Source organism: Acromyrmex echinatior, chromosome 9 (assembly GCF_024713525.1).
Source record: "Acromyrmex echinatior isolate Ae372 chromosome 9, ASM2471352v2, whole genome shotgun sequence".
NCBI lineage: Eukaryota > Metazoa > Arthropoda > Insecta > Hymenoptera > Formicidae > Acromyrmex > Acromyrmex echinatior.
Window position 1 is genome coordinate 2806068 of NC_141860.1, and position 27754 is coordinate 2833821.

The following is a 27754-nucleotide window of genomic DNA, read 5'->3' on the forward strand; positions in this document are numbered from 1 at the left end:
CTTTATTATGTCTTAATATTGTATCTTAATGTGTAGATTTATCTTGTAATCTTAATATCTTAATATGTAGGTATTTTGATAATTACAAAAAACCTACACAATTATATATTATACATTTGTGCTCTACAATTGCGAAACAATAGTAACTTTACTTTAAATAAAGAAAAAAAACGAAGCACTACTACGGTCTGATTAAATTTGGGAAATTTGGAGGGATTATTAATATTTCAGATTGATTGCGTTGAAAGTCTGACAACCATATCGACACGCAATTATCATTTCTGAAATTAATTCGTTTATATGAATATATATAATAGTTAACATTCAGACCGTAGTGACGCTTCGTATTTAAAGTAATATATTTAACATAAACGGTCTTGTTTCCAATCTAATAGTAACTTTTTTCATTTACTATAAATTATACGAAAGAGATACGAATTCATTAGTTTTTCTTTAGAAAGCTTTCAAATTGGAATAAAATCCGTCATTTTAAGATCCGTCCAAGAGAAAGATTATATCAAAGTTTTACTGTACATTATGATGAAACATATCTGTAATATGTTATTAATTTTATTATATTTAACTATTTCATATTATATTTAAAGCGATAATATTGACGCAATATTACATTAAAATAGCATTGCTATCGATTATTAATACTTCGTATTAGGAATGCATCAGATCATAAAATTATCGAATATCGGATACCGGATACCGGACATCCGATGTTACATTCTGTCTCGGATATCCGACCGGATTCCGAGAAAGTGTCTTCTAAAAAAAAGAAAGGGGAAAAAGAGTGTAATTTTACAACAACATATAAGATTATTATAACATCATAAATAAAAAAATATATATATATATGTGTGTACTTATTTTTATACTTTATAAGAAAAAATTAACAATTTAATGATATCAAATTTCAACCGGATATATTTCCGGATAGTAATAATATCCGGTCGGATAGTAAAAAAAGTGCCAGATAATACTAGATATCGAATACTTTCCGGATATCCGGTGCATCCCTACTTCGTATAAATATTTTGTTAATAAGATATTAAAAAGTTAGCGAATTTCACTTCTTTCCAGTCAAAGTCAGAAAATTCGAGTTTTTGGAGACAGTTTAGAATTTGTAGAGAATTGAAAAGCTACATAAGTATTTTGTAATGAATCTCTTTTTCTTGTCTTGTTTAGGCTGGTTTTTTTACATTCTTGTAAATATTTAACGAGTACTTGTACAATTCATTATTTTTCTAGGGAACGTGAAAAATTTATCATATTTTTCATTATCGCAATATATGTGGAAAATTATTCGAAAGTTATTCTTTATTTTGTCTCGTACATGCGAGACACTAACATTGTACGATCGGGCGCTTGGGCGTGATTATCACGGATTCATAAATTACTTCAACAAAAAAGAAAACTTATTAACAACGTGAATTGTCGATAGCGCGAGTGCGCGCCGGAGCCGTAATTAAAAATATTCACTGCAGGTATTCTGTCCTCTCTCACTTGTTTAATCAAAGAATCATTTCCTCTCTCTTTGTATCATAGTAGAATGTAAATTCTAGTTGAAATTCGATACAAATGGCTCGAATAAAATGGTTAATTAAAACCATTAATTAACTTGGTTAATTGATTGGAAATTTTTTCTGAGTTTACATATGGATACACATATATCAATGTATATCAATTATAGTTTTATTTTATTATATTTTGTTACTTTATTTTATAGATACCTTTCTATGGCTTTATTTTATTTTATATTTTGATACAGGAGAATCAAAGCAAATTATTTTTTTTTTTTAATATATACAATATATGGTAAAAAAAAACTATTATCAAAATATTCCAAATAAATACTGGCAATAAGAATATATAGACAATATAAACTGTTGGGATAATATTAAATTTAAAAAAGTTACAGTTTGAAAATACTTTTCTATCAAATTGCTTTTCCAGTACTTCAGTTTGATTCTCGGTATATGTAAACATACATATTAACAGCCAACGTTTCCGTTTGGTTTTCATTTTACCAGCAAAAGCAATATTTTCCTGAGCATTAATTAATGCCTCTTGCTGGAATGCCGAGCAAACTATGTTGATGTAACTACACGCAACATCCGACATTGGTTCGTGTTTATACTTTTATTATAGTAAAAAGTTTTTACAAAATTCGTTACATCGTCGATATATGTAGCACTTTTATATCGTGTGATATAAAAGCTATTTAATGAAAAAGATTAATTATAAATGTTGTATTTTAGAATTTATTAAGAATGAGACATATAGAATTTTTTAAATAAATTAATTGATTCCGTTTGGTGCTTTGTTTATATTTATATTAAAAGCTACGGAGATTATTGTTCTCCATGATTTAATATATTTCCGAGTATTTAAAATAAAAATCGTATTGAAATGAAACGAATTAATGAATTGATGCTTGTCGTATAGATATGACGACGGCGCAAATTGAAGCTGAGAATACCCAGATGACCAATGATCTGTACAGATTGCTGAAGAAATACACGGGTCTTAGGAATCTCATCAAAGTGTTGAAAGTATGTATTTTGTAATACTTAATTTATGGATTTTGTTGTATAAAAAAAAAGATATTTAGCTCAAGGAAAATTACATTTGGATGAATTCATAATACTAATTCATAATATCTGAAAATGTATCTTAATCCTTATTCGAAATTTTATTGAACATTTTCATTGTTTTATACATATGTAAAAGTATTTCGATATCGAAGTTAAACTTTTCCAAAATGTCTACATTAAACTAATTTTTTTTTATATTATAGCAATTTTTTTATTTTTCTCTTCAAATTTTAATATTTATTGGAAAGATTAATGTTTTTAAATAACATTCTTTCTGATTATAGTAGAATTTGACTTGAGTTGCATTATATTGATTATAATTTCGCGATTATAGTCGTAAAAAGATAATACTGTTTAACAGCGGCGAAACGTAACACCATCATATTAGAACATTGTTATGATCGTCCTTTTTCTTTTTATGTTCCAATAAGTTACGTACTGCTACTCTTATAACGCTTTCCGGTCGATGATACGATGGTTATCATCTACTCGTTTTATGTTCTTCCTCCATGGAGTGTCAAATAAATCGGAGATTAAAGATACCGTAATATTAACCACTTTACGTTATTCTTTGATTCTTTCACGTATATTCGGAAATTGTAGTGTATAATACTTCTTTAAAGCCAAAGAAACCGTTTAAACATATTTCACATTATTTCTCAAGAATTTCTTGTGGCTTAAAGCTATATCAATTATGTAATGCAATTTTTTTATTTCTATTTCAATTCTATCTGTGCTTTATAATGGTTTAAGTACTTTTTTTCGAAAAATTTATTAATTTCTAGTGATGAATACAGTCCTTCAATGCTGCACTTCTAGTGTGGCATATCCAAGGTTTCTTTTCTTTCCCTCTCTCTCCTAACATTTTTATTAATGAAGATATATATACATTTACATATATATAGAGGATATAATTGAATAATTGTGAGGAATTTTGTTGTGAAAAAAACAGACATAATGCGCATAATTTATTATTTATTAATGACCGAAATAAGGGCCATTTTTTATCGCAGGAGGAGTACAACGGTTCAAAGTTGTATCCGATGTTCCCACGTTACACAATACTGAAGGACATGATAAAGGATATAATGCACAACCCAGACTATATGGAAGTCTGTCACGAGGTGGACCAAGCATAGCGGCCAGACCCCCTCCACCGTTCGCCACGTATGACTCTGTAAATTCTTCGGAGTTGCCGTATGGTCGTCGGTGAAGGGGGTGAACCACAGAACGCTTCAGTTTCGACTGATGATTTTATTTTTGGACAGAGCAATTTCTGTGATCTTGTGTTTTATCCTTTACATTCGCGAAAAATTTCCATTCCCTTACTCATACCTTGACAAGCCATTCGTCAGTAATCGTCATCTTTGTTCATTCAAATCTTGGGGCAAATCTGAAACAAATTGCGTCACGCTTTTATGAGTCGTACACAATTTCTCGCAGGTAAGTTAGACCGACTCCTCTTCGTGCGTGTTTTGTGAAGTTTCGACAAGAAATGGGAAAGATGACAAGGGGTTGAATATCGCACTGAAGTACGTCATCGAATGTCGTGGAGCAGCAATGAGCACCTCGACGTGCTATAAGAGCACCACATGAAGATGAAATAGTCGTGGAGTTAAGGTAGGTCATAAGGTCGTTCTCATATATCCATAAGAATGCTGCTACTTACTTTAATCACATCGCAAGAAAGAAATAAATCTACGGAAAATAAGCTTTATTCATCGCTTAATAAAGATAAAAATATTATTTTACGAGAATAAAAAAAGATTAGTTTTATATAATTAGATGATTTTAATACATTATTACATTTGAGATAAATAAAAAAATTGAAAATTAAAAAAATGATGTCGCACTGAATTTTCATGATTTCAAGATTATCAAAAAATTCTCGGATGAAATATAATAACGATAAAATACTAGAACTTTAATTTAAATTCAATATTTAAAAAAATCCCATTTGTCACTTTTTTGTGAAGAGAGATTCCGAATCCTTCCAAGTAAATAAGTCTAAGTAGCAGAATTCATGAGATTTCATGGTGGAAGCCAAGAGATCGTTTTATAATTTCTGATTTTGGGTTGAAATAGTCGCTCGCACGTCACAAAGAAAAGAGGCTAGATGCGCTATTATTAATAGTGAGTGTCGTATGCATGTGGTATACCGTAATCAATTAGGCCAATTTGCAAGATCTATGGAGTGTGAAGTAAATTCGTATAAGACTGTGGGCGTGTGTTTGTACATAGGTGTAGCTTGTGTGTGTGAAAATAAGCGTGAAATTGTGAGAGCGGTATCAATATGGAGCACATTATTACCTGCTTCCTGCTGTGTAGGACTCTCGTTATAAAGGACATCGTCGGTCTCGCGCGACCGAATATTCGCTTTACCTACGAAGAGGACAAAGATTAAACTACTCTCGAGCAATGCTCTACGAAATGAAAATGTATTTATAATGAAAAATATTAATTAATGATTTAACACTTAAAACTAAGATTTACAATATGGTTAACTTTGAATATGAAGATTTTATTAAAATATTTGGATATACTGTGCGTACAATTATATATTTAATGTGTAAAATATGAAATATTTGAAATCGCTTTTTATCAGCGAACAGAGACAAAAATTAGGTGGTACGAAATATTTGAGGAATACTGGAAATAATACACTAATATGAATGAGAAATAATGATTTAACATTTCAAATAAGAAAAATTTATAAAATCTATTAATGTAAAAGTTTTTGTGTCACAAATTATTTGAGTGTCATATATTTGATATATAATATTGAAATATGTCAAATATGAATCCATGCATTTTAAGATGAGAATGTCTTGAAATTGAAGTATATACAGGATGTCTGGAAATAATCGCTAAATATTTCAGGCAGGTAGAGAGGACTAAATTGAGTCGAAAAGTCCTCCACCATTTTGTAATTTTCGTAATAGTTAACAAGATATTACTAAAAATTGCCAAATATTGGTCTTATAATAATTTTTTACTCAAATACTATCAACTTTATAGAAAAGCTGCAAGAAACAAAAATCATTTGTTTTCTTCTCTTAAAGATAGTTCTAAGAATTTTTTCAGAATTTTTTATCAACTTTTTAGTACTGCATTTTCTTTTTTTTTTACCAACATGAGAAAATACGGTATTAAAAAATTCTGAAAAAATTCTCAGAACTTTATGAGAAGAAAATAAATGATTTTTGTAAAGTTGATAGTATTTGAGTAAAAAATTATTTAAGACCAATATTCGGCAATTTTTAGTAATTAATATCTTGTTAACTATTGCGAAAATTGCAAAATGGTAGAGAACTTTTCGACTCAATTTAGTCCTCTCTACCTGCCTATAAAATATTTGATGATTATTTTCAGACCTGTATAATAAGTTAAAAATATATATTAATTAAACAGATTCTACAGGTTTAAAGTGAAGCTAATTTATATAGACCAAGAGACCATTGCACTGTAGTGATTTTGTTACCATAGCGACTAGTATGGAAAATGAGTAACCTTTTATTTCATATAAAATATAATACAATTTCACGTAAATACAATACATATACATATATTTAAGCCCGGTCGCTTGAAGGGGATGGGCTTTTCAAAATGATCAGATTTTGATTTTTATATTGAAAATGTCAAGATTGAATGTTGTTGCAATCGATAGTTAATATCCTTATTCCAAAACAGGCGAAAACTCCCAGACCCCTTAGAAGGGTGCAAGGGATCATCACACTGGACCAAAGTGATAAATTTTTTCTGAAAAAAAATCAATAGCGACAAGGTTGAATTTTTGTCTACTACTTAATTTTGATGTCAATTGTCGAGACATATAATTTCCATATCTTTTAGATGGTCACAAAGGCAGCCATACCTATCTGAACAAGTACAATTTTTTTACTCCATGTAAAATTGTACGTATTTGGATAGATATGGCTGCAACAACATTCAACCTTGATGCTTTCAGTAAAAATGCTCAAAATCTGCAACATTTTGAAAAACCCACATCCCTTTCATCAACCGCGACCGGACTTTAAGGGAGAATATCACTGTGATGACCGAAAAAAAAGACTATCTACGTGAATTTTTTTGTGAAAATTAATAGCTTGTACGAATTATTGTCTTTATATATTTAATACATATATTTACGAAATTATTACAAAAAATTTATTAAATAATATTAATATTTCTAGCCTCAGTGTTCATTGATGTACACCTCGTCTGGAAAAATGGATGCTCGTGCTGCGTCCGAATGGGAGATTTAAAATAAATTTTTTTTTATTTTTTTAAAGTATATGAGTGTAATTTCAGTTAAGCGTACTGATTTTTTGATAAAATAATTTTAAACAAAATGGTGCTGTTTTAAAAAAAGTGATCTCGTTTTTGCGAAAAAAATCATTATTTTTTTAATTGTTTTTTAAAAATTAATCCAATTGAAAAATTCGTATGCTTAACTGAAGACAATTTTGTTGTAAACATTCTGTCCAAAATTCAAGTCATTTGGATAAAAATTGGCCGAGATATGTGAGCGCCCAGTCACGAAAATGTGGTTTTGAGAAAAACGTGTTTAAAGTTTTACTGTTTAGTTTATGCATCTGACTACGTACTACTTCATCATATTTACTATAGTTTCGTTACAAATTTCAACATAATATTTTGGGAACATTTTTAAGACTCCAAACGTTACAAAAATGCAAAAAACAAAAAATCGATTTTTTTAATCCGTCACAGTGGTATTCCTCCTTAAATATATATATTTTTTTCTGCTTTACATAAAATAAAAGATTACTCACTTCCCATACTTGTCGCTATGGATAACAAAAACACTACAGTAGCCTCTTGATCTAATACATGTATACGATCTGAGTTATTTTAGCACTGAATATTTAAGGATAAATCATAAATTTATATACAAAATGTGATTTATGAATTTTTTTGGAGTTATTTTTTTGGATTATATTTCCGATTACATGAAGCGATCTGAAGAATATTTTTTCAAGCCGATTTCAATGAAAAATCAATCTTTATACAATATAATTTACATTTTTATCAATCACTTTTTTATGTAACCAAAACTATGCATGTAGTGTTGAATATTAATCAACTATATTCTGTGGTATACAAATCATAAATATTAATGGTCTGTTTAAAATACACGCAATGCCTTCATTACAAATCGCGAGATTAGCTAAGATATATGGCATTTGTGGATCAACTAATGTTTCTTTCGTGTGGGAACAGAACGGCAAGGATGTCATGTATACATTTTTATTTTTAATGCAGTGCGAGATTTTCCACGGATACATTCATATACAGGTTAATAGTACATTCGCATCATACACTTAGCACTAAATGCAGTTCTCAAATATTTATATGAAGCGCGATTTATAAGCGCTACAGATCGTATTGAACAGAAAAGAAATTAGTTAATAATTAAATACTGTTTATAAAACTCATTGTTAAACATTTAGCTAATATGAGGTTCCGTATGCTTGACGATAATAGTTGTGAGTAACATTCTCCGTATACATTGTATTAAATAATATAAAATGCTCGGTAAATAAGAGCATTAATTAAATATTAATTTGGCATAACGAACATATCATCAACGTCATATTTATCGTACACACTCCGGTGAAAAAATCCTCGAGAAATTATGCGAGAAGTGCCTAATCGGGATAAAAGAAAAATTATTAACGTTATTAAAGAACCTTCTATTTCTATTAGCTCGCGAGAAATTTAAAAACATTTTAAAATTATACCTAAAGCTTTTTTTCGAAAAGCAATTACAGTTTATCGATCAAGAAATCGCAACGAAATTAAATCGAAGCAGAAAACACGATTTAATCGAGTAAAATTAATTAATAATTTTGAAATTATTTAAAATTACTCAAATTAAAAAGTGCCAGATAATTTGTGTTGAGAATGAAAATTTGTTGATAGTCGGTATTATATTAAAGATCGAAATTTTTGCAAATCTTTCCCGATAAACTTTCGCTCAGAGTTTTCGCATCTGTGTGCATATGAATATGCATATCGTGCTGTTCGATATTGATAAACACAGGGGATATCATCGGATCGGTTGTCCGACATATAAAATGTGCCATGTTCTTAAAGTGCTATACCTCATGTATTTACGTAAAGATGAGACAGAACCCAATATAAGATGCACGTGTTACACGGTCGCGCGTAATGCAAAATGCAACTTATACGCAATTGCACCGACGTAAATTAGCGCCAGCAATTTGAAATGCAATCATAATAAGAGGGTCCTCTAGGATTTTGTTGTTCTTGTATATCGTTAAAATCTATAAGCGTGTAATGATATATTATATATCACATACTAAAGTACTTGTAAAAGAAAAAAATGGCTGACAGCCCGAAATCAAAATACAAAATAATACGCGGCAGACATTGGGACGAAGAATTAAGGCGTCGCTTCTCGTGTGGCGGGCCCTTTTCAATGTTTGCCGATGGTTAGTGTTCCCTATCACCTCAATACTATATCTCCCTTTAAAAACTGATCTAGTACTCAAAACGTGTAATCAAAATGAGTATAATTCATCAAAATGTTTAATCAAACCTAACTAGCATCCTCGAACATCATTTACGAAGCTGGATACAGACGAGAAGCATACAAAATCAAAATAATGCTTTCTATTTGTTAATTTTTAATTAAATGTGCAAATCAAAATTTATACTAAAAGAAAATATTTTAAGAAAAATCCTCTTTTAAAAAAGTGTTGATCACGCTAAAGTCAATACTTTAATGTTTCAGCTTCGTTTTGATAGATTGTTGATGGTTAATAGTTTTTCCATCATTCTAGCACAACATCAAATTATTGAGCGACAGTAATCAATTACAATATGTAGTATATTGTTATCTAAAAGTTATAGTTTGAACTTTAATATCTGTTAGCATTTAACAATTTACTACTGAAAGATCAAAAAATTTATCAAAATTGATATAATTGACATAACAAAAAATCGTCAACGGTAGTATGTCTGCATCCAGCATTTTCATAAAATTTTTTCTCCGCGTTGACTGTTTAGACTAGAGCTTTTGACGTACATAATATTAACTCTCACTATATATAAAAAAAAGACAGCAAGACACATTGATACAAAAAATATTCAATTTAATACAAAAAATATTAAGTTTTCATGTTGTTATATAATAATTTAACGGATTTTTAAAACTAAAATATAATATGATTATCAAACTTATTATTTTCAGACGTCTCGAAACAGCAAATTTATATTATAAGAGATTAATTTTTTTTAAATCTATACAATAAAAAGATTAGCAGGGTATTTTCAATAAAATTTAAAGAAGTGTCTTTTCTTTAAATAAAAACGGAAATTCTTCATACATTTTGCAAGCAGAAATATTTTTGATCGATCAATTTTGTAGAAATTCTCAGAAAAATTTTCGAAGTTAACATCACTTTAAAGACAAAGCTTTCACATTCCGTATAATCGGAATATATTTTCCGGCACTTTGGAGTCTCCAAACACTCACAAATCATATAAAAATCTTTATATCTATTTATCCATTTTATGACAACTTGTATAAAAATTTGTAGTCTTGTATATCCAAACCATGAATAATATATATATATATATATGTATATGTGTATTATATATATATATATATATATATACATGTGACCAAAATAATTAATTTATAACTCTATGGATTAATCCATATATGATAATGTAAATAAATATCAATTGAAGAGTCTGAAATCTCTCTCTCTCTCTCTCTCTCTCTCTCTCTCTCTCTCTCTCTCTCTCTCTCTCTCTCTCTCTCTCTCTTTCTCCCTCTCTCTCTCTCTACAAAGATTTAAATTATCTATATTATTCGTATCAACGGATCATTTTATGACAAGTAAAAATAAAAAAAATTAAATAGTTATTACTAATTATTGTGATATATGTTATTATAAAAATATATTTATAATTATTTTATGTAATTTAATTTTGTTATACTTGAATTTTGTATATTAAATGTAAGATTTGTTAAAATTTTGAGTTTTTTAAATTAAATTTTATCATCATCAGATAATAAAATTTTCTATATTTGCATGAAAACAATTTATAAATGGTAACTGAGATGGTGAGTATTTATATTTTATTTATTTCATATAGCTTATCTGAAACAAAAGCGCATAGACACTCTTTCAATCTTACGATCATCAATTTTCCCTTTATCTATATCTATATCAATAATTGGGCAGGTTAAACCCGCATGCTACGCATTGAAGATTGAATTCGAAGATTAGAATTTGATTAATCAGATAAATTAAATTTTAATGTGTTTCGTTCTGATTGATTGAATTCTAATCCTCAATTTGTAATCTGGTACAGGCTTTATACTTCTTCAAGCTCGCTTTCATTGTACGATTTTCCGTACGATGATATCAGTCATAATTAAATCAAGATTATCAAGAATCTATAAAAGTGAGGAATTATGGAATTCATATTTTTCGCGAGTTGGAAGTTTTATTGTAGAAACATTTATTGTGAATTATAAAAATTGAGCGTTATTTAAGGAATAAATGCAAATCGATTATAATGAAAATCGTGCGGTGCAAAGAGGGCTTTTACAATGACTGTAACGAGGATTACATTATGACTCGTGATTATCACCGAGCGATTGACTCGCTTCGGGCGGCGCAGCTGATATTTTTTATGCACCCGGGAACTTTCTTAGACCAATTACCGTGTAACGTATAAGATGAACGTATATAAGATATAGCGTAAACCGCTAAAAACCGTACATGTAGCGACGGAGTAAAGCTACTCGATATGCAATGTCTCTGAATTGAAAAATAATAGCAAGTGTGCTCGCCTTTTCGATGAAACTAGGAGAGTGCCAAATAGATTTTGAAAGTTTATACGTGAGTGTGTGCAAATGCAATTGCTTGTGGCACACATACATGTGTGCATGTATGTTTTCTGTCACATTTTTATAGTGTACTGGCTGTAACTTCGAGAGCAGTGCTCTCATTCGCTAAACTGATCGTTATCCAGTTGTACTTCTCAAATTATTTATAATGTTAAACAATTCGTTGCTTTTATTTTTATAATAAATATTTTATTAATATTTTTGCTATCTAAACTAATTCGATCGTTAGGTAAAATTTTCGTTATGTAAAATTTCTTTATTGAAATGATGTCATGTTCACTTTTGTAACAAATGTTTATTTAATAATGATTACATAAAAATGTGTAATACTAAAACAAAATTAATAGAAGTGGTATGAAAATACATAATAAAACTTAAAGATCATTTCAGCGAAGTGGCTATTTATATATCGTCTGAAAAATAAAATATGACTAATGAACGTATACAAATGACAGATATGAGAGATCTACCGAATGTGTTTTAAAGAGAGTGTATATGGTACATTTAAACAATTGTATTAGTAATATAATAGGGTATGACAGTTAACGGTTCTTCAATCTCTCTTAATGGTTTGCATGTGATTTATAAAAAATGTTTGAAATATTATATAAAAGTTATGTAGATTTTTGCGACCATCACTCTTCATTTAGTATCTTTATTTTATAACATAAGTTAAATATGTATAGATGATAATTAACGGATTGTAATTATCATTCTTTGATATCAAATTTTAATTTAAATTACAAATATTTACAAAACAGAGGATATATTATGCATTAATTACTTTTAAAGTTGTAAAATGAAACAAATATCCAATAATATATTAATTTGATAAAATAAAATAACCTAGAGATTGAAGGATCATTAACGATTAAATATATATGGATAAGTGTACAATAATGTTAATCTACGTTGGATTTTCATTGTGAGGAAACTCGATTTTCTCTTGAACTCGTCGTCGCTCCTAATTAAGTGTGTTTGCAAATTCACAGATGATATTCTCGACCAATCTATTTGTCTATAATCATCGCATTATCATTATTTATCTGTGTAATCATGCTCGCTCTTTTATGCGAAACGCATGTTTACATAAAAAATAAGATCTAACGTTTTAAAATCTACTCTCTCCTACAAATGCATACGCGTGTATGTGTGTCTCTGTGTGTGTATATGTATATATATATATATATACACACACACACACACACACATACCTATATGTGCGCACCTATATACACACACTATATCCGCTTTCTATTAATGCTAAGTGCTTAGGTTGCATATTAATATAAATCCTATACATAGATGTAACATTTTTACGAAGAAATATATTTTGGCAAACTTTTCGTAGATGGAAATAACTCCGAGAGGAGATTAGCCTCGCTTACAATTAGTTCTTTGCGATGAACTTTAAAGCTTTATGCAGCATGTCCTACTTAGAATAAGGAGGACCTTACTAAAAGTAAAATTATTGACAGGAATATATACGTATTTTGTGAAAAATTAAATTATTAAGTATTAAATTATTAATTTCGGTTACTTTCAATGTAGAACGATCGAAATCCGTCTGATTTTTCATCTTAATTACCAATTTTTTTTATTAAACTCACTTTGAAATCAATTCTACCGGGAAATTTTTCAATATGGAAATGATTTTTTTACAGGATCACAGATAAGAACGAAACATTCAAAGAATTTATTATTTGGTAGCGGGACACTCTGCATAAGAATTTAATAGTCATTCTGCGTAAATGCATTCATCATTCGTTTTAGTCAGTGAAATGAAGCGACCCCGTTTACTTAGAGTCTCGATGTATAGTACTCATATAGAAGTATCGTTAGTTCAGCTAGCTTTTGCGTACTTTGTAAAATGTGCGCTGTAATAAATATCGTTGGCATCGTAAGCATGCAATTTAACGAAGCATGTCGGCAGAATAACGCGAGAACTGTTCGAAGTTCGAGAGTCTTGACTTGATTAAAAAAAAAGATATTCCTTTTTAACGTACAGTAAATGGTTAAAGAGAAGATTGAGAAAGTTAGTTCTATGACTGCATTTATCTTTCTTGAAATTCTGTTGATAATAGATATTAGTGTGCAAAAACTTTTCTGCAATTACAATTATATTATAAGTGAAATTAATTTAAATAAATTATAATTAGTGAAACAAATTATTTTTGAACAAATTATAATTATAATTAATATTATGTATCAATTAATCACATATATTGTTCTACTATTTATATAGAGATCGTGTGCTGTACGAAATATTATTATATAGCGTAATAATCTTCTGGTATGTTGCATTAAAATCACATTTTTTTTAAATTAATTGTTATCTGAGATTGCAAGAAAGTGTCACAAATATTGATGGCGTTGAATCACCGATATGATTCCACGTGATTTATTATACGCGCACGTTATTGAATCGACTGGAGCTTTAATGAATTGGAATAATCGTTATACGCACACGCTTTTCCTACTTCGATTGTTGGTATTATTAATTGATAGTAGCATATAGTCATATACAAGAGAACTTAACATTGTTGTGAATACGTTGTACGTTTCGTTACGATAGAATCGTGAGGACCGTATCCAATTCTTCATTTCTGTAACGAATTGTGTTTCCTTCGATCTACGCGAATAGAAGGAGTTGTATAAGATCTGATTTTTCGAAGTATGTATGAAAAATGTATTATTTTCATTCTCTATTTATTGTTTGAGGTAAACTGTTTGCATGTTGTAACCATACATTTATTTCGGAGCTTTTACTCTTCATAACAAATTGCTTAGATATTTCTCTTTCTTTCGCTTTTTCGATTGTTAAAATTTTGATCAATCTTGAAAGCTAAACTTTCAAGAATGTAGTCTAAAGCCAATATTCATAATCGGTTCTTATTTCAAGACGGTCTTAAGTACAATTTTAAGAAATCACGAACCAATCAGAGGGCCGTATTAGCATCTTAAGACATTATTTAAGACAATCTTGAAATAAGATTGTTGATCTCGAACTATGAATATCGCCCTCTGATTGGTTCATAACATTTTAAGACTTTCTACTTAAGACAGTCTTAAATATAAGATTCGACTATGAATACTGGCCTAAATCTCTTTTTATTGACAGTACAGTCCTTGCGATTGGATGACAGTAACGACAGCTTATGTCTGAACACGATTATATATAATAGTAAATAATTAGACTTAGACAAGCCATTGCTAGATTAGATAGCGAAACGTAACGAGCGCTAGATATTCATAGAACGTTACATTATACCTAGCTATTTCATCGAGAATCACCCTCCTATTTATCACACCTGTGAGTTTCCCGACGGAGGGGTATAGTGAGTAGCGATATTGTATGTTATCTAGACACTAGTTACATCAACTATATTATTCTAGTCAACCGATCAGTTTGACGGAAGTGTATGCCGCAATAATAATAACGCTCTCTGATTTCGTTCGATGTGTCTTTGTTATCGCGAAGGAGGCATTACTTGTTTATTGGCTGTTAAGCTTTGTTAATAAAATATTACAAAATTTTACATTGAACGCCGACGTCTTTTATTGCACTTTTTCCACCAGTCTCGTTAAAAAGAAATATTTACCTGAATAAGTTATTCTTTTTAAAAAAGACAAATTTATTTTTCTTTTACCAACTAATTTTCATCAATTAAAAATACTGTTTGCTATATATATTTTACTTTAGAAACACTTATATATTTAAATACACCTCCCTTGAGCACCTATTAATGATACACAGATGCGAAATGGGATTTGAAATTTTTAATTACAAGTCTCTCGAGGATTAAAACAGAAATTTCTTTAAAATCACTTTTTTCTGAGGTATAATTTTCTCACAAATCTGGTGTCACTCAAATTTAATGAATATGCATTAAAAAGCATATTTAACGTAGTGGAAATAAGCCGCGGTAACTGTTTATGCATGTAACTGTTAGCAATTTGAAAATTTTCGTATACGAATTCGCGTTAAATGCATTAGTGATTTGAAGGTTAAAAATATAATGTTTATTGTATTTTCTATGAATCAGGATTATTATAAAAAATTTTAATTTTTTATTTTAATCAAAAATTAATTTTTTTATTATTTCTGGTCATTTCTTCTAGAAAACTTTTTTTTTCACGTTGTTTCTTATTTATCAATATTTTAACTGAAAACTCAGATAAAATTATTAAAAATGATAATTAGATTAATTTTATCAATTAAAAAAATCTTTATATAAATATATGCTGATAAGACAATTATAGTTATCATGATAAGCTAACACTATCAACTGCGCTGGTAAAGTCGTGATCTTCCACCAGTCGGCAGCACCAGCGAGAATTCTAAGCTTGTAACAAGTAAGATGGCCTCCACCGACTCCAGTTTATCAAGTGAAAATCCCGCCAAGAAGGAGGATGAATTTAACGAATTTTACTCGGAGGTACACGACTTTCCATTAATTTCAGCAGCGTTTTATATACGTTTCCACTGGCGAAACGATACTCGCCCTTTTGTTATTAAACAGACACGTAAACAAACTCGAAGCAGTATCACTTCGACAAGTATCACTTTACATTGGAAATAAAATGACAACAGCCATCTCTTAAAGTCTATATGTGTTTTAATCGCCCTACAATTATCGTATTTAATCGTGTCGAATCTTGCGAGTAATGTTATTACTATAAACATTAGACTTGCCTAACCTAAATAGATATGTTTGTGTTGGTTTGTGTTGAAGTTTCTCATGGTTTCCTTGTGGGAAATGTGTTTTATTTTTTTCTATATCATATTTTATAGAATTATTATTAGAATTATTTTTACAATTAAACATATATTCTATCAATATTTTTCTAACGGAATTTACATTTATTCAATTCGTAAGTAGATACATTTCTCTTGTTCTATCTTGATGTAAAGAAGATAAACGTGATATTTGTAAAAGACAACCTTATTGTTTATTAACTTCCATTTGCAAGAATTTACTTGGTTACATTTATACTTTTCTTGTATTCTACATTTATTTTGTTTATATTGTACTGAAATTTAATATTTAGATTTAATTGTATTTTTATGTATTATATATTGTGACATTAATGTTTGTTTTGTTTTTATTAATTATATTATAAATAATTATACTTATTATATAATCATGAAGTGATTTCATTGCACTTATAGGTTAAAGAAATTGAGAAAAGAGATTCTGTGTTGACTCCCAAGCAACAAATTGATAGACTACTGCGACCTGGGTCATCATATTTCAACTTGAATCCATTTGAGGTTTTACAAATTGATCCGAGCACAGCGATAGAGGAAATAAAAAAGAAATACCGTCGTGTAAGTGTATATTTGTAATTATAATAAGAAGTGTCATAATTTAATTCTGATCTTTTGATTTGAAATTGTAGATGTCAATTTTGGTGCATCCAGACAAAAATCAGGATGATGCCGAAAGAGCACAGCAAGCCTTTGAAAGTAAGTATAGTAGATTGATTTAGTTTAAAAAAATATATACATGCTTTAACATGCTAAATATGTTTAAAAAAATTTTATTTATTGTAGTTGTTAATAAAGCGTGGAAAACATTGGAAAACGAGGAAACTAGATCGAAATGTATGGATGTTATTGAGGAGGCAAAAGCGCGGACTGATCACATGGTAAGCATTTAATTATTTATGGAAGCTTTGTCCTTTGTAACAAGGCATATTGCATTACATTAAAATTTTATATGATAGACATATAATATATGTATAAAACTATTTAATTTTTCAGCACATTAACATCTTTCTAATAGAATGCCTGATTGAACATCAAATTATTAAATTGCTTAACAATTTAATATGTGATATTACTATAGTAGTTTAATTGCATTTATAAATCCGAAAAATCAATTCTGTGCGCAGTTTAAATGACTACATATTTAGTCAGTATATAAATTTACACAGAAATTATTTAAGCATTCGAGATCCAGCTTCGACCATTATAAGCTTTAAACTCTTACTTATGTATTTACATATATAGTCTTAATAAATCGTTTATTAAGGTATAATATTTCAATAATTAAAGATTGCAGAAAAGAAGAAGAAGCAAAAGAAAGAAGGAAAATCTGAGAACTCGGGTCCGACACTTTTAGAGGAAGAAACTGAGGAAGGTTACAGACATGCGGTTTGGGTTATGACTATGAAACTATTCGCCGATATGGAACGAAGAAGGTCATTTCACAATTTTGATTCTAAACAAAAAATCTATTAATATATTAGAAAAAATTAATAAATTAATAAATTAAATATTATATTCTCTTCAATATTTATATACACATTTATTTGAAATAGTGAACTCTTTTTCTTTTATAGACGAGAATTAGCCACGAGAGATGCAGAGCAACGTAAGAGAAAGCGCGAAGAGGAATTGTCTGCAGAAGCCCAAGCAGCAATGGAGCGCGAATGGCAAAGAAACTTTGAAGAGTCCAGACAATCGCGCGTCGACAGCTGGAAGGCGTTTCAATCCGGTACGAGTGCCACAAAGCAGAAGAAAGCGAAGAAGTTAAAAGCTTTTAGGCCGCCAAAAACGAAGGCGGAATCGCGATAATCAATCATCCCTCGTTTTTCTCTACTTCCGGTGTGTGGATTCTAATTTCAATAGACGCAATGTTTTATCTTAGAGATTTTCTCACAACGTTAAGCTAGGGTAAGAAATCTAATTCGCGCATTAATAGAACGATAAACATGCTGAATCACTTTATCTTGAAATTAAAAGAAAGGATATTTTGGATCCCCGATCTTTTTAATTTCAAGCTATCCAGTTACAAGATAGAAATTTTTTGGTTTTGACATTGTTTAAATACCGAGATTCGATTTTTTTATGAAATACCCTTATACCCATTAATAGTCATTTTTATTAACCTTAAATCTGAATGATGTCATTAAATCTTTGATGAGCTTTCGAAGGCATCTTTTTATTTCATTGAAATAAAAATCGTTTCTATTTATCATCAACTCCAATTTAACATTGCTCACTAATATATTCAGAGTAAACGAAGTTCGGGGGAGCTTGATGAAATCGATAGCAAGGCTATTTTCTTGCTTAGATGTGTAATCGTGATTCAAAGCTAGTAAAATAAAAATGTTAAAGGTATATATACCGATGTTACCGTGAGTAAAATCATAAGAATAAATTTGTGCGTTACTATAAAGGGAAAAAATATACGGAAAATGCGGAGCAATAGCAAAGTTATTAGATGAATGATGAAATACAAATGTATTTCTTTTATGTATGTGATTGAGTGCAGTTTCGTGTTATGCGAAATCTCATGCTGTTCATTTTGAAAATGACTTAAATCGTATTTAAAAATCTTTGTGAAAACGAATTTGCACTCTAAATATTCTAATAAGCTTATTTAAAGCTAATTTAGATTTATTTTTATTTTATATATTTAAATTATATTTTTGTACATTTCCAAAATGTATAGCACGGCGATTCGATTGTGAGAATTTCTTGTATAAATTCTAAGTCTCTTCGCAGAGTTTGACAATTAGGGATTTTTTCATGAATTCTACAATTATTCGACGACTTGCAAATATAGAAAAAGAGGTACATCTCTCTGGAGCATTATATATCCATAGTATTCTGACATCATTACGCAACACAATTGTCAATTTTATAATCTATGTGTGTCTCGTACCTTTATTATAAAATGTACGATTGTCCATCATAGGGAAAGTACAGACAATTAGATATATATTTATTGTACTGTGACGCGAAATCATATACACAGTATCAAAGTACTACCATGATACTCTGTTTCTGTAAAAATGTCAAGACCGTTAAAATTTTGAATATTTTAGAACAATATGGACATTTTAATAAAAAATGATAACACAAATCTTAACACTCATTATGACGAAATTTGATATATGCAGAATATCGACAAAGTTTCAGAATCTGTAATTTAACGAGTCTTGAATCAAAATCTGTGAAAAGAGATTATCCAAAAAAGATTCATAAAATGTCGAGATTGTAATGAAATTTTTGTGCCATAAAAGATCGATTCGCTTTTTTACAAAGGCTTCGATTCTGCACTAAATAAGATCTCGGCTTTTCGGGACGCCAAATCTAAACTCCGCTATTCATGGACGATATTGTGATGACTCTTTTGTAGCTTCATGAACATCTCGATATTGTCCGAATGATGTACGATTTTGCAAAGATCTGAAAATGAAAATGGTTCGTTCGATCTTTGAAATCTATTGTGAGATATGAATATATACGTATATAAAAAAAAATGTTTCGAAAAGACTGTTCATATTGCACGACGTGCTGCAATTTCGGATATGATCGTCTAATAGTGTATATATCGCTACTCAAATACATTAAAAAAAACCTTCCACTGAATCGACACAGCAATGCAAAATGTCCATTTGAATCTTGCATTCATGGGAGGAAAAATGCGTACATCGTTCTTGTTCCTCGAAATTCTTACAAGAAACATAGTGGGTGCCTTCTAACAAGCGATTCAGTACAGCACAGTGCTCATCCCATTCTTGTTTAATATTGCCGAATAACAAAGATATAATGATGCATTGTGTCACACCGTGTCACGTGTGTCTCTTGTTGGAAGGCACCCAGTATAGTATATATGATACGTATGTGTATGTATATATATATATATATATATATATATATATATATAAAATATATATAATACATATATATATATATGTGTGTGTGTATATGTATATATATATATACTAAAATAAATTTAAAAAATGTTATATGAATATGATCCTACATATCTTAATTTTTGAATTATAAATGATTAAAAAAAAATATTTATGTGCACGCCTCGTGCATCGACACTTACTGTACGTCTCAACACGTCTCGACTTTGGATATAATTAACGTGATGTTACAAATGCTTTGAAGCATTCGTAATCATATGACATTTTTTATTTATTTTAGTGTGTAAATTTACCTCTTGAAATACTTATTGACGTACATTTATGAATCATCCTGTATATGTGTATACACACACACACACACACACACACACACATACATACATACATACACACGCATACATACATATATACATACAGAATATTCTAAAAACACAGAATATTCTTCGCGCGCGCGCATTTTTTTTCGCCTAAAAATTCCTCTTAACCAATTTAGGTACACACAGAAAAATATCATTCTATTGAATGAAAATTACTCAATTTACTTTTTTTTATTTTAAGTAACAGTTATCTTTAACAAAGAATATTTTCTTGATAATAATTTAAAACATACTTGTTACTAATTTTAGAAAAACTAATTATTATACATTCAAACAAGAATTTATATATTTTTTAAGAATGTCATAAAATTTATCGAAGAAACGACTTTATATAAACGACTATATAATAAGCGAGTCGAATTTGTTTTAATTTAGTAATTTTGATTGAAGTATTAGACTAATTCTACAATGTGCTCTTTGTTTCCTGTTTCTTGCTGTTTGTTTCTTGTCTTTTACTTTTTTGGTCAATAAGAGACAAACAGCAAGAAACAGAAAATAAAAAGCACATTGTAGAATTAGCCTTAAACTTACTAGGATTTTTTAAAAATGTATTTTGAATAAATTTAATGCTTGTGATAAAACTTATGATAAATTTACAGATACATAAATTTTTGGTGATAAATAAACAAGTATTTATTATATTTATAGCATATAGTATGTATTTTTCTGTGTGTAGAGTTGATATTTCAAGAGATATTTGCAAAATCACTTCTTACGGAAAGAAATCAAATTAATGCCGTGTTGATTAAGAAACTCATTACATTAAAAATATATGTAATTACATTGTGATATCATAAAAGCTCTCTTTTTCGAATTGTATTTTTCTCGGATTTGTATATGCACTGTACGGCTAATTCATTATTATTAGCTACTGATAACGGCAGACGTTTCTGCCGCTTACTTACACATATCGTAAGTGCAATATAATGTGAATTACTTTTGATTGTACACATACACATATTAGAGAAGTAATATTATATGTCTTTCACATAATAGATAGATAATTAATTAAAAGGAATTAAAAGAAAGTAATTTTATAAAGTTAAAATGGTCTTTTCTCTCGAGATACGCGAAAAATGTCTCTTAAGGTATTCGCGTCACTCGCGCCGCGTGACGTCGATAGGATGTAAGATGTAAATGGAATGTGCCGTGGACACAATTGCCACCCCAGGAAGCCGCGCCGTGCCGATATCAACATTCCGAGCCAGTGTGACGCCGTACGTGATGCTCGGCAGCACGTACAATCGCGAATACTGCTAATAATCTCGTTTTCGATGAAAAATTGAAGTTTAGGTGATCTTATTCGTTAAAAACATCCTTAGCTGCAATGCAATATGATCTCGATAGAGGAAGAACACATAGATGAATTGCTTGAAGTTCTTCAAAGGGTGGAAGATGCTCAGGGCTGGGAGCTGTTGAAAATAAAGTAAGTATTTCAAAAACGAAATTCGAAACTCTTATAGATATATTCTTAGGAACTTTTTTCCATTTAATAACTTTTTCCACACAATAACTCGTAGCTAAGTTATTTTAATATCTTTTTGATTTTAAATAAATAAAGCGATGATAAAATTTAATAAAATATATACTCTCCTATTTAAATCAATTGAAAGTAACTATTCGTTTACCACTGAAAGTTGATTATCTGACCTTCGTCGTTATCTCGACTTTATGATTTGCAAATATGTAGTATTTTGAAAACGAACTGCGCTTTATGGCATAGTAAGGACGTAGTCGTTTGTTTTGTAGTCATAACTTGTACTATATCTTGTCATTGAAGAAAATTGTTGATGTTCTTATTGTTGTTGTTGTCGTAATTTCTCTGTCGATTTTTTCTTTTCTAACTTACTTAAATTTTATTCTCTTAGTAATAGTTTTTTTTTATAGAAAGCATATGAGAAAAAAATAATTATCAAAGTTCCAATAATTTAATATATAAATTATGTGATTTATTATTTTCTAATATTATCTAATTTAATTATTTAATAGTGAATTTCATAAATAATTTAATAAAAGCAAGGTTGAATTATGAAATTATTTATTTGAATTTCGAAATGAATTTCGGGACTGATTTCGCACTTACAGACGATACGTGAATAGAATTCATAAGAAACAATTATTTACTATCTATTTTATATTTATGTACATATAGTATGATAATATACAACAGTCACGAAATTAATTATTCATACAATCTATCATTATGTCGATGATACAATTTTTCAGACTATTTTTTAAATTAGTATGACTACTAACTTTACAATCAGTTATTGAAATATAATACTATTTATTAATGCATAAGTAAAACCACAATTTTTAACACGTTACAGTTTTTTAGTAATTTGAAGAAATCATCGATATAACAGCGCACTGTCCAGGTAATTAGTTTCGTGACTATATTTTTATCATAAAAAATTATTAAATTTAAATTTCGAAACTTATTTATAAGTTTCATTAATAATATGCATTTATATTCTTTTATTCTTTATTTCAGCAAATTATTTTATCGTTATGGTCGATTATTTCACAAAAAATGAAATTATAATTGTATATATTATATAATATATAATTATCTATTATATAATTGTATATAATATATTATATGTACAAACGTATATATGAGCACTATCTAAAAAAAATGTTTATAGTAAAGAAACATATAAGGCATACTTATTTAGTTGTACTTATGCAAATTTATGTATGATAAAGAGTTGTTAGCGCGCATCACAAAGCGTATTAATGCACTCAAGCTATTCCCCATAAGCTACATCTCACGCGATGCATTTAAATTTTTGCGACAAGTACATGCAATTGTAGGTCGAGCGCAACAGGTAGTAAAGCCTTTTGCATCCTTTCGAATTTTCGTTACAGCTCTAAGTACTATGCAAGATGCATTTCCATATTCGCTAAAGAGAGTGTGAGAGAGAGAGAGAGAGAGAGAGAGAGAGAGAGAGAGAGAGAGAGGCAGGGGACGAAGGAAGAGAAGAGAGAGGAATTGCAGAATCAGACACAATAGTTCACTGAGTGATGGAAAGGAATGGAATAAGAAGAGATCGAAAGTATTAAACGATCGGTTTATTATCTGGCGTTCGCCAGTACAGAGTGTACGATAAAGATCGTGCATGAAAATAATTTAAAAAATATTAAGATAACGCATTTAAATAATAATTGAGAAAAAAAAATAATTATAATGTAAACACAATTTAAATTATTATTAAGACGTTATCGATTCATATACCGTTATATTTGCTCTATATATTTCCTATATTTAATTTGTGGTAATTCTTATTTATGTTGAATACGAATCGTAAGTAATAATTTTAACAAAGATATGATCTTTTAACGTGATCTTAATTCGTCAATAAATATGAAATAGAACAAGGTTATTATCACAGAAAAGAAATCAGATTTTCTGATACTTGACTATAGTGGACGTGTGGTTGAATAAAGAATAAGGAATGTTAACTTGGAAAATTACATATGACAGAGAACCAATAATTCTTGCGAATAAATCACGCGGAGGAAATTGCGACAACAACATTGACTGCAAACACAATAGAAACTCGCGATCGAATTACTTCCCGCGACATTACTGCTCCGTGTTTTCTTTCCCGTTCTCCAGCAAAGTTATTTCACTTTTAGAGGATTTAAAATAAACAAAAAGACGAATAATTGATGACTTGCGTCATATATATTTACCATCATTGATAGGATTATTGATAAATCGCTGCTATCGAAGAAAATACTGATAATATACATTATCAGTCATATTTATATAAAACTAAACACGCATTTGGATTATACAAGAAATTAATAAATAAAGATACAATGGATTTTTATGAAATGAATTTATTTAGATTTTTGACAATAATGGAAGAGAAAAATTGAAAGAAAAATTTTTAAAAATATAAGATATTAGTAAAAAATATATTAAAGAAAAATTGTAAAATAATTTGATTATTATTGATTAACAATATCTTATTAGACTTTAGTAAATAATAAAGAAAATAATGAGATTTTTAAATAAAAGTCCTTCATACAATGATAAAATACACGCAGAGAAAATCGAAAATTTCAACGAAAATTGAACGAATTTATTGATGTTACTCTTATCCTCGTTTCTTAAAGTTAATTTAATATTACATCGTTTCTCAAGTCTCAAATCTTTTAATTAAATATCACATGTTTCATTTTAAATCCTTTGGCTTTCTCGGGACGTCCAGTCTCCTTATACATCACTGATTCTTCACACTATACAGTACGCACGCTCGTGTATGCACGATCTCTTCCTAATACTAGTGAAGCACATCTTATGGAGCAGGTAAAACGACGCTATAATACACAAACGTGCACACACGAAACCAAGAATTCCGCATCGCGTCGGCTGGGTCACATCAGGAAGAAGAGAATGTATTGGTATAACATAAATTACGCACACGATCAAGAGTCAGATTATCGCTACAGATAGAAGTATAAAAGAATATGCGACGCCGTTACGCATCCAGATAAGCGTTAAGCTGTCTGTATGCGAGCGGAGTAACGTTACGAACAGCGCGTATACATGCATATACGCGCACACAAAGGTAAAAACATGCCACACCAGTTTACATACCACACACGCAAATCAAGAGTCACACTTTTGTGCGCTTGTGTCGGACGAGTAGAAGGAAAAGAATATCTTCACCAGTGACTCGCACACAGACAGGTAGAACGCAAAGAACGTGCCACGCCAGTTTACACACGGCATGCGCGCGCGCGCACACACGCACACACATTCCAATCAAGAATCGTACACCTGTCTGCGTGTGCAGAGGGAAAAGAACACGGCATTCACATACAGACGAGGAAAGAAAAACGCTGCGTACGTACATGTGCACAGGTAAGATCGACGAGCGGTGCAGCACGACACTCGTCTGAGGCCTCAGTGAGGTGGTGTTCACCGCCGTGTGTGCAGCTCCTCGTGGTTTCGCCTCCGCCTCCACCTCTTCTTCGTCCTTCTGTAGTATCAGGGGGACCAGCCGGGACCAGGTAGCTTCACGAAGACGTATATCGGATCCCGTAGCCGCAGAATTCCGGGCCCCCAGATCGCTCTTTCGTTCTGCCATATCGGTAGCCTTGACGGGCGCCAGCCAGCCTGGACACCCAGCGTTTTAACCCGGTCTGGTCTGGTCTGGTGAACACACGTGCGCTAACCGCGGAGTACAGTGAAGAGAATTCAGGTTCGTGAGTCGTGTCAAAAAGAGAATTTCTTCCGAAGACGCGAAGGAGAATTTCTCCGGCATCGAGAGGTGAATTCCTTCGAGGGTGTTCAAAGAGGAGGAACGGTAGGATGTGTGATCGGTGATCATCGGTGTGTGCCACGGTAACGTGAGTGCCGACGATGTCGACGACGGACGTGGTCCGCATTGTTCAGCAAGGAGCCGCTGCCGACGAGGATCAGGGGTAATTTCTTTCACTCGGTATTTATGTATTTCGGAACGTAAGTCTCACGCGGTGAAGGGTCTTTTCACTTGAGCCGGGAATCAGTAAAATATGGTGCGTTTCGTAATGAAGGAGGCTGAGCTGATGATTGTGGTATTACTCTTGCAGTATTACTCTTCAGTATTCATCGCTCTCAAATTAGAAGAAAATTTGCATTAAATGAAACACAATTAAAATTACTTCAATTATTACGATATTCATCAACGATTCAAATAACCGATCGAAGTGTCACTAAAAAAGAAATTATTTTAATGTCAAGTTAGTGAAAATAAAGTAAGTGAAAATTATTTTAAGCCTTGTAGATCTTAATCTGAGATTTAGAAAATATATAAAGAATATTAAAAGAATTAAATTATTATATATGTATCCTAAATACCTATTGGCTAATTTAGGCAAACAATTTAATACTTTATTTAAGTATAAAATTTATGATGAAATCATATTTCCTCATTTGCTAATGAAAGAAAAAAGATTGGTAAATAATATTATAATAAAAATTAATCAAACTCATCCATTTTTATTCAACAAGAAAAAATATTACTGACAAATTTAAACATTTAAAGTTAAAATATTTTATATGTATTGTTATTGTGATAAATTGTATATTTCTCTCTCTCTCTCTCTCTCTCTCTCTCTCTCTCTCTTTCTCTCTCTCTCTCTCTCTCTCTCCAATTTTAAATGAACTTTTTCGGAAAGATACGAAAAATACAAATTGCCAAAGAAGAAAGATCTTTTGAGACATATTTTACAATTTTCAATATAATTTTAGTATAAGATGCCCGAAGTTTAATGCTCGAATGTGAGATTCACATGGAATTCGAAGTTGAACGCTGAACATGCGTTTTGTACTTCGGGTAAATGGAGAATCATCGTTAGACGAATCGTTAGGAGTGATAGAAACTTTTATCTAGTAAATATATAAGACATTACAATATATATATATATATATATATATATTAGGTGTTGGAATTAATTCGTAGCGTTTTTTAATGAAAGAATGTTATTTATTTCACATGAGCATTAAAAAATACATTAATGAAAGTACTTCCCATCACTTGTAAAACGCTACGAATTAATTCCAACACCTAATACAATATGTACATATAACAGAATATAATTATCAGAGAAGAAAATGTCGTGATCGTGACTAACATGAAAATAAATTGACTCGTCAGAATGTGATTTCCTTATGTTTCATCAAGATTTTTCCTTTTTAAAAACAAGGAAAAGTCTTGATGAAACATAAGAACATCACATTCTGATAAGTCACTTTATTTTCACGATGGTTTAAGAATGAATTATCAAATTGCTTGAAATAATCACAAAAAGATCATTATCTTCTTTATTTTATCTATCTTCTTTTTTAGAACATTAACTTAAAGAAATGTCACACGTTGTCTAATATAATACGCGCTCATGTGATATTTATTAGTCGATTTATTATTAATATCTTTTCTAAGATTTGTCACAATCTTATTACTCAATATATTTCATCTTTTCATTTATTTTATTCATTTATTTGCCATTTATTTATTTCTTTATTCGCGTTTCAGCCATTTAAAAGAGACACAAAATTATAGGTTTACAATTTACATAAATTAAAATAATTATCGCGTTGAAAATATTTTCTTAAGATATGCAGGCATATCTTCAGTTATCATTAAATTTCTCTTAAGATATAGTCATACAAAGCGGCATCTAAACATACA

At 30.0% G+C, this 27754-nt stretch overlaps 3 protein-coding genes and 1 long non-coding RNA gene across 6 annotated transcripts in view; 3 read left to right on the top strand and 1 right to left on the bottom strand.

The window, feature by feature from the left end:
* The window catches only part of LOC105151194 (uncharacterized), a 124010-nt gene extending 108950 nt beyond the window's left edge, over window positions 1–15060 (top strand). The window contains exons 6-7 of the mRNA XM_011064750.2: window positions 2455–2561; window positions 3617–15060. Of these exons, the coding sequence (XP_011063052.1) occupies window positions 2455–2561; window positions 3617–3742 (233 nt within the window). The 3' untranslated portion in view covers window positions 3743–15060. The remainder of the gene's footprint in view (window positions 1–2454; window positions 2562–3616) is intronic.
* Window positions 4921–25669, bottom strand: LOC147908501 (uncharacterized). 2 transcript variants are annotated; one of them, XR_015546234.1, is made up of 2 exons: window positions 25434–25669; window positions 4921–4985 (listed from the first exon to the last, which is right to left on the bottom strand). It is a non-coding gene; the product is annotated as an uncharacterized LOC147908501 (long non-coding RNA). The 2 variants fall into 2 exon arrangements; XR_015546233.1 differs by lacking the exon at window positions 4921–4985 and adding an exon at window positions 21889–21976.
* LOC105151195 (dnaJ homolog subfamily C member 8) lies at window positions 15815–19900 on the top strand. The gene is made up of 6 exons (XM_011064751.2): window positions 15815–15953; window positions 16688–16846; window positions 16918–16984; window positions 17072–17166; window positions 17576–17721; window positions 17863–19900. Exons 1-6 carry the CDS (start codon window positions 15876–15878, stop codon window positions 18095–18097), a joined length of 780 nt encoding a protein of 259 aa, XP_011063053.1. The 5' UTR covers window positions 15815–15875; the 3' UTR covers window positions 18098–19900.
* The window catches only part of LOC105151231 (uncharacterized), a 62842-nt gene continuing 56846 nt past the window's right edge, over window positions 21759–27754 (top strand). The window contains exon 1 of one of the 2 annotated variants that reach the window (XM_087409818.1): window positions 21759–21990. In XM_087409818.1, coding sequence (XP_087265944.1) covers window positions 21899–21990 — 92 coding nt within the window. In that variant the 5' untranslated portion in view covers window positions 21759–21898. Of the gene's footprint in view, window positions 21991–25484; window positions 26007–27754 lie in introns of those variants that run through there. The other variant, XM_087409819.1, reaches the window with a different exon arrangement.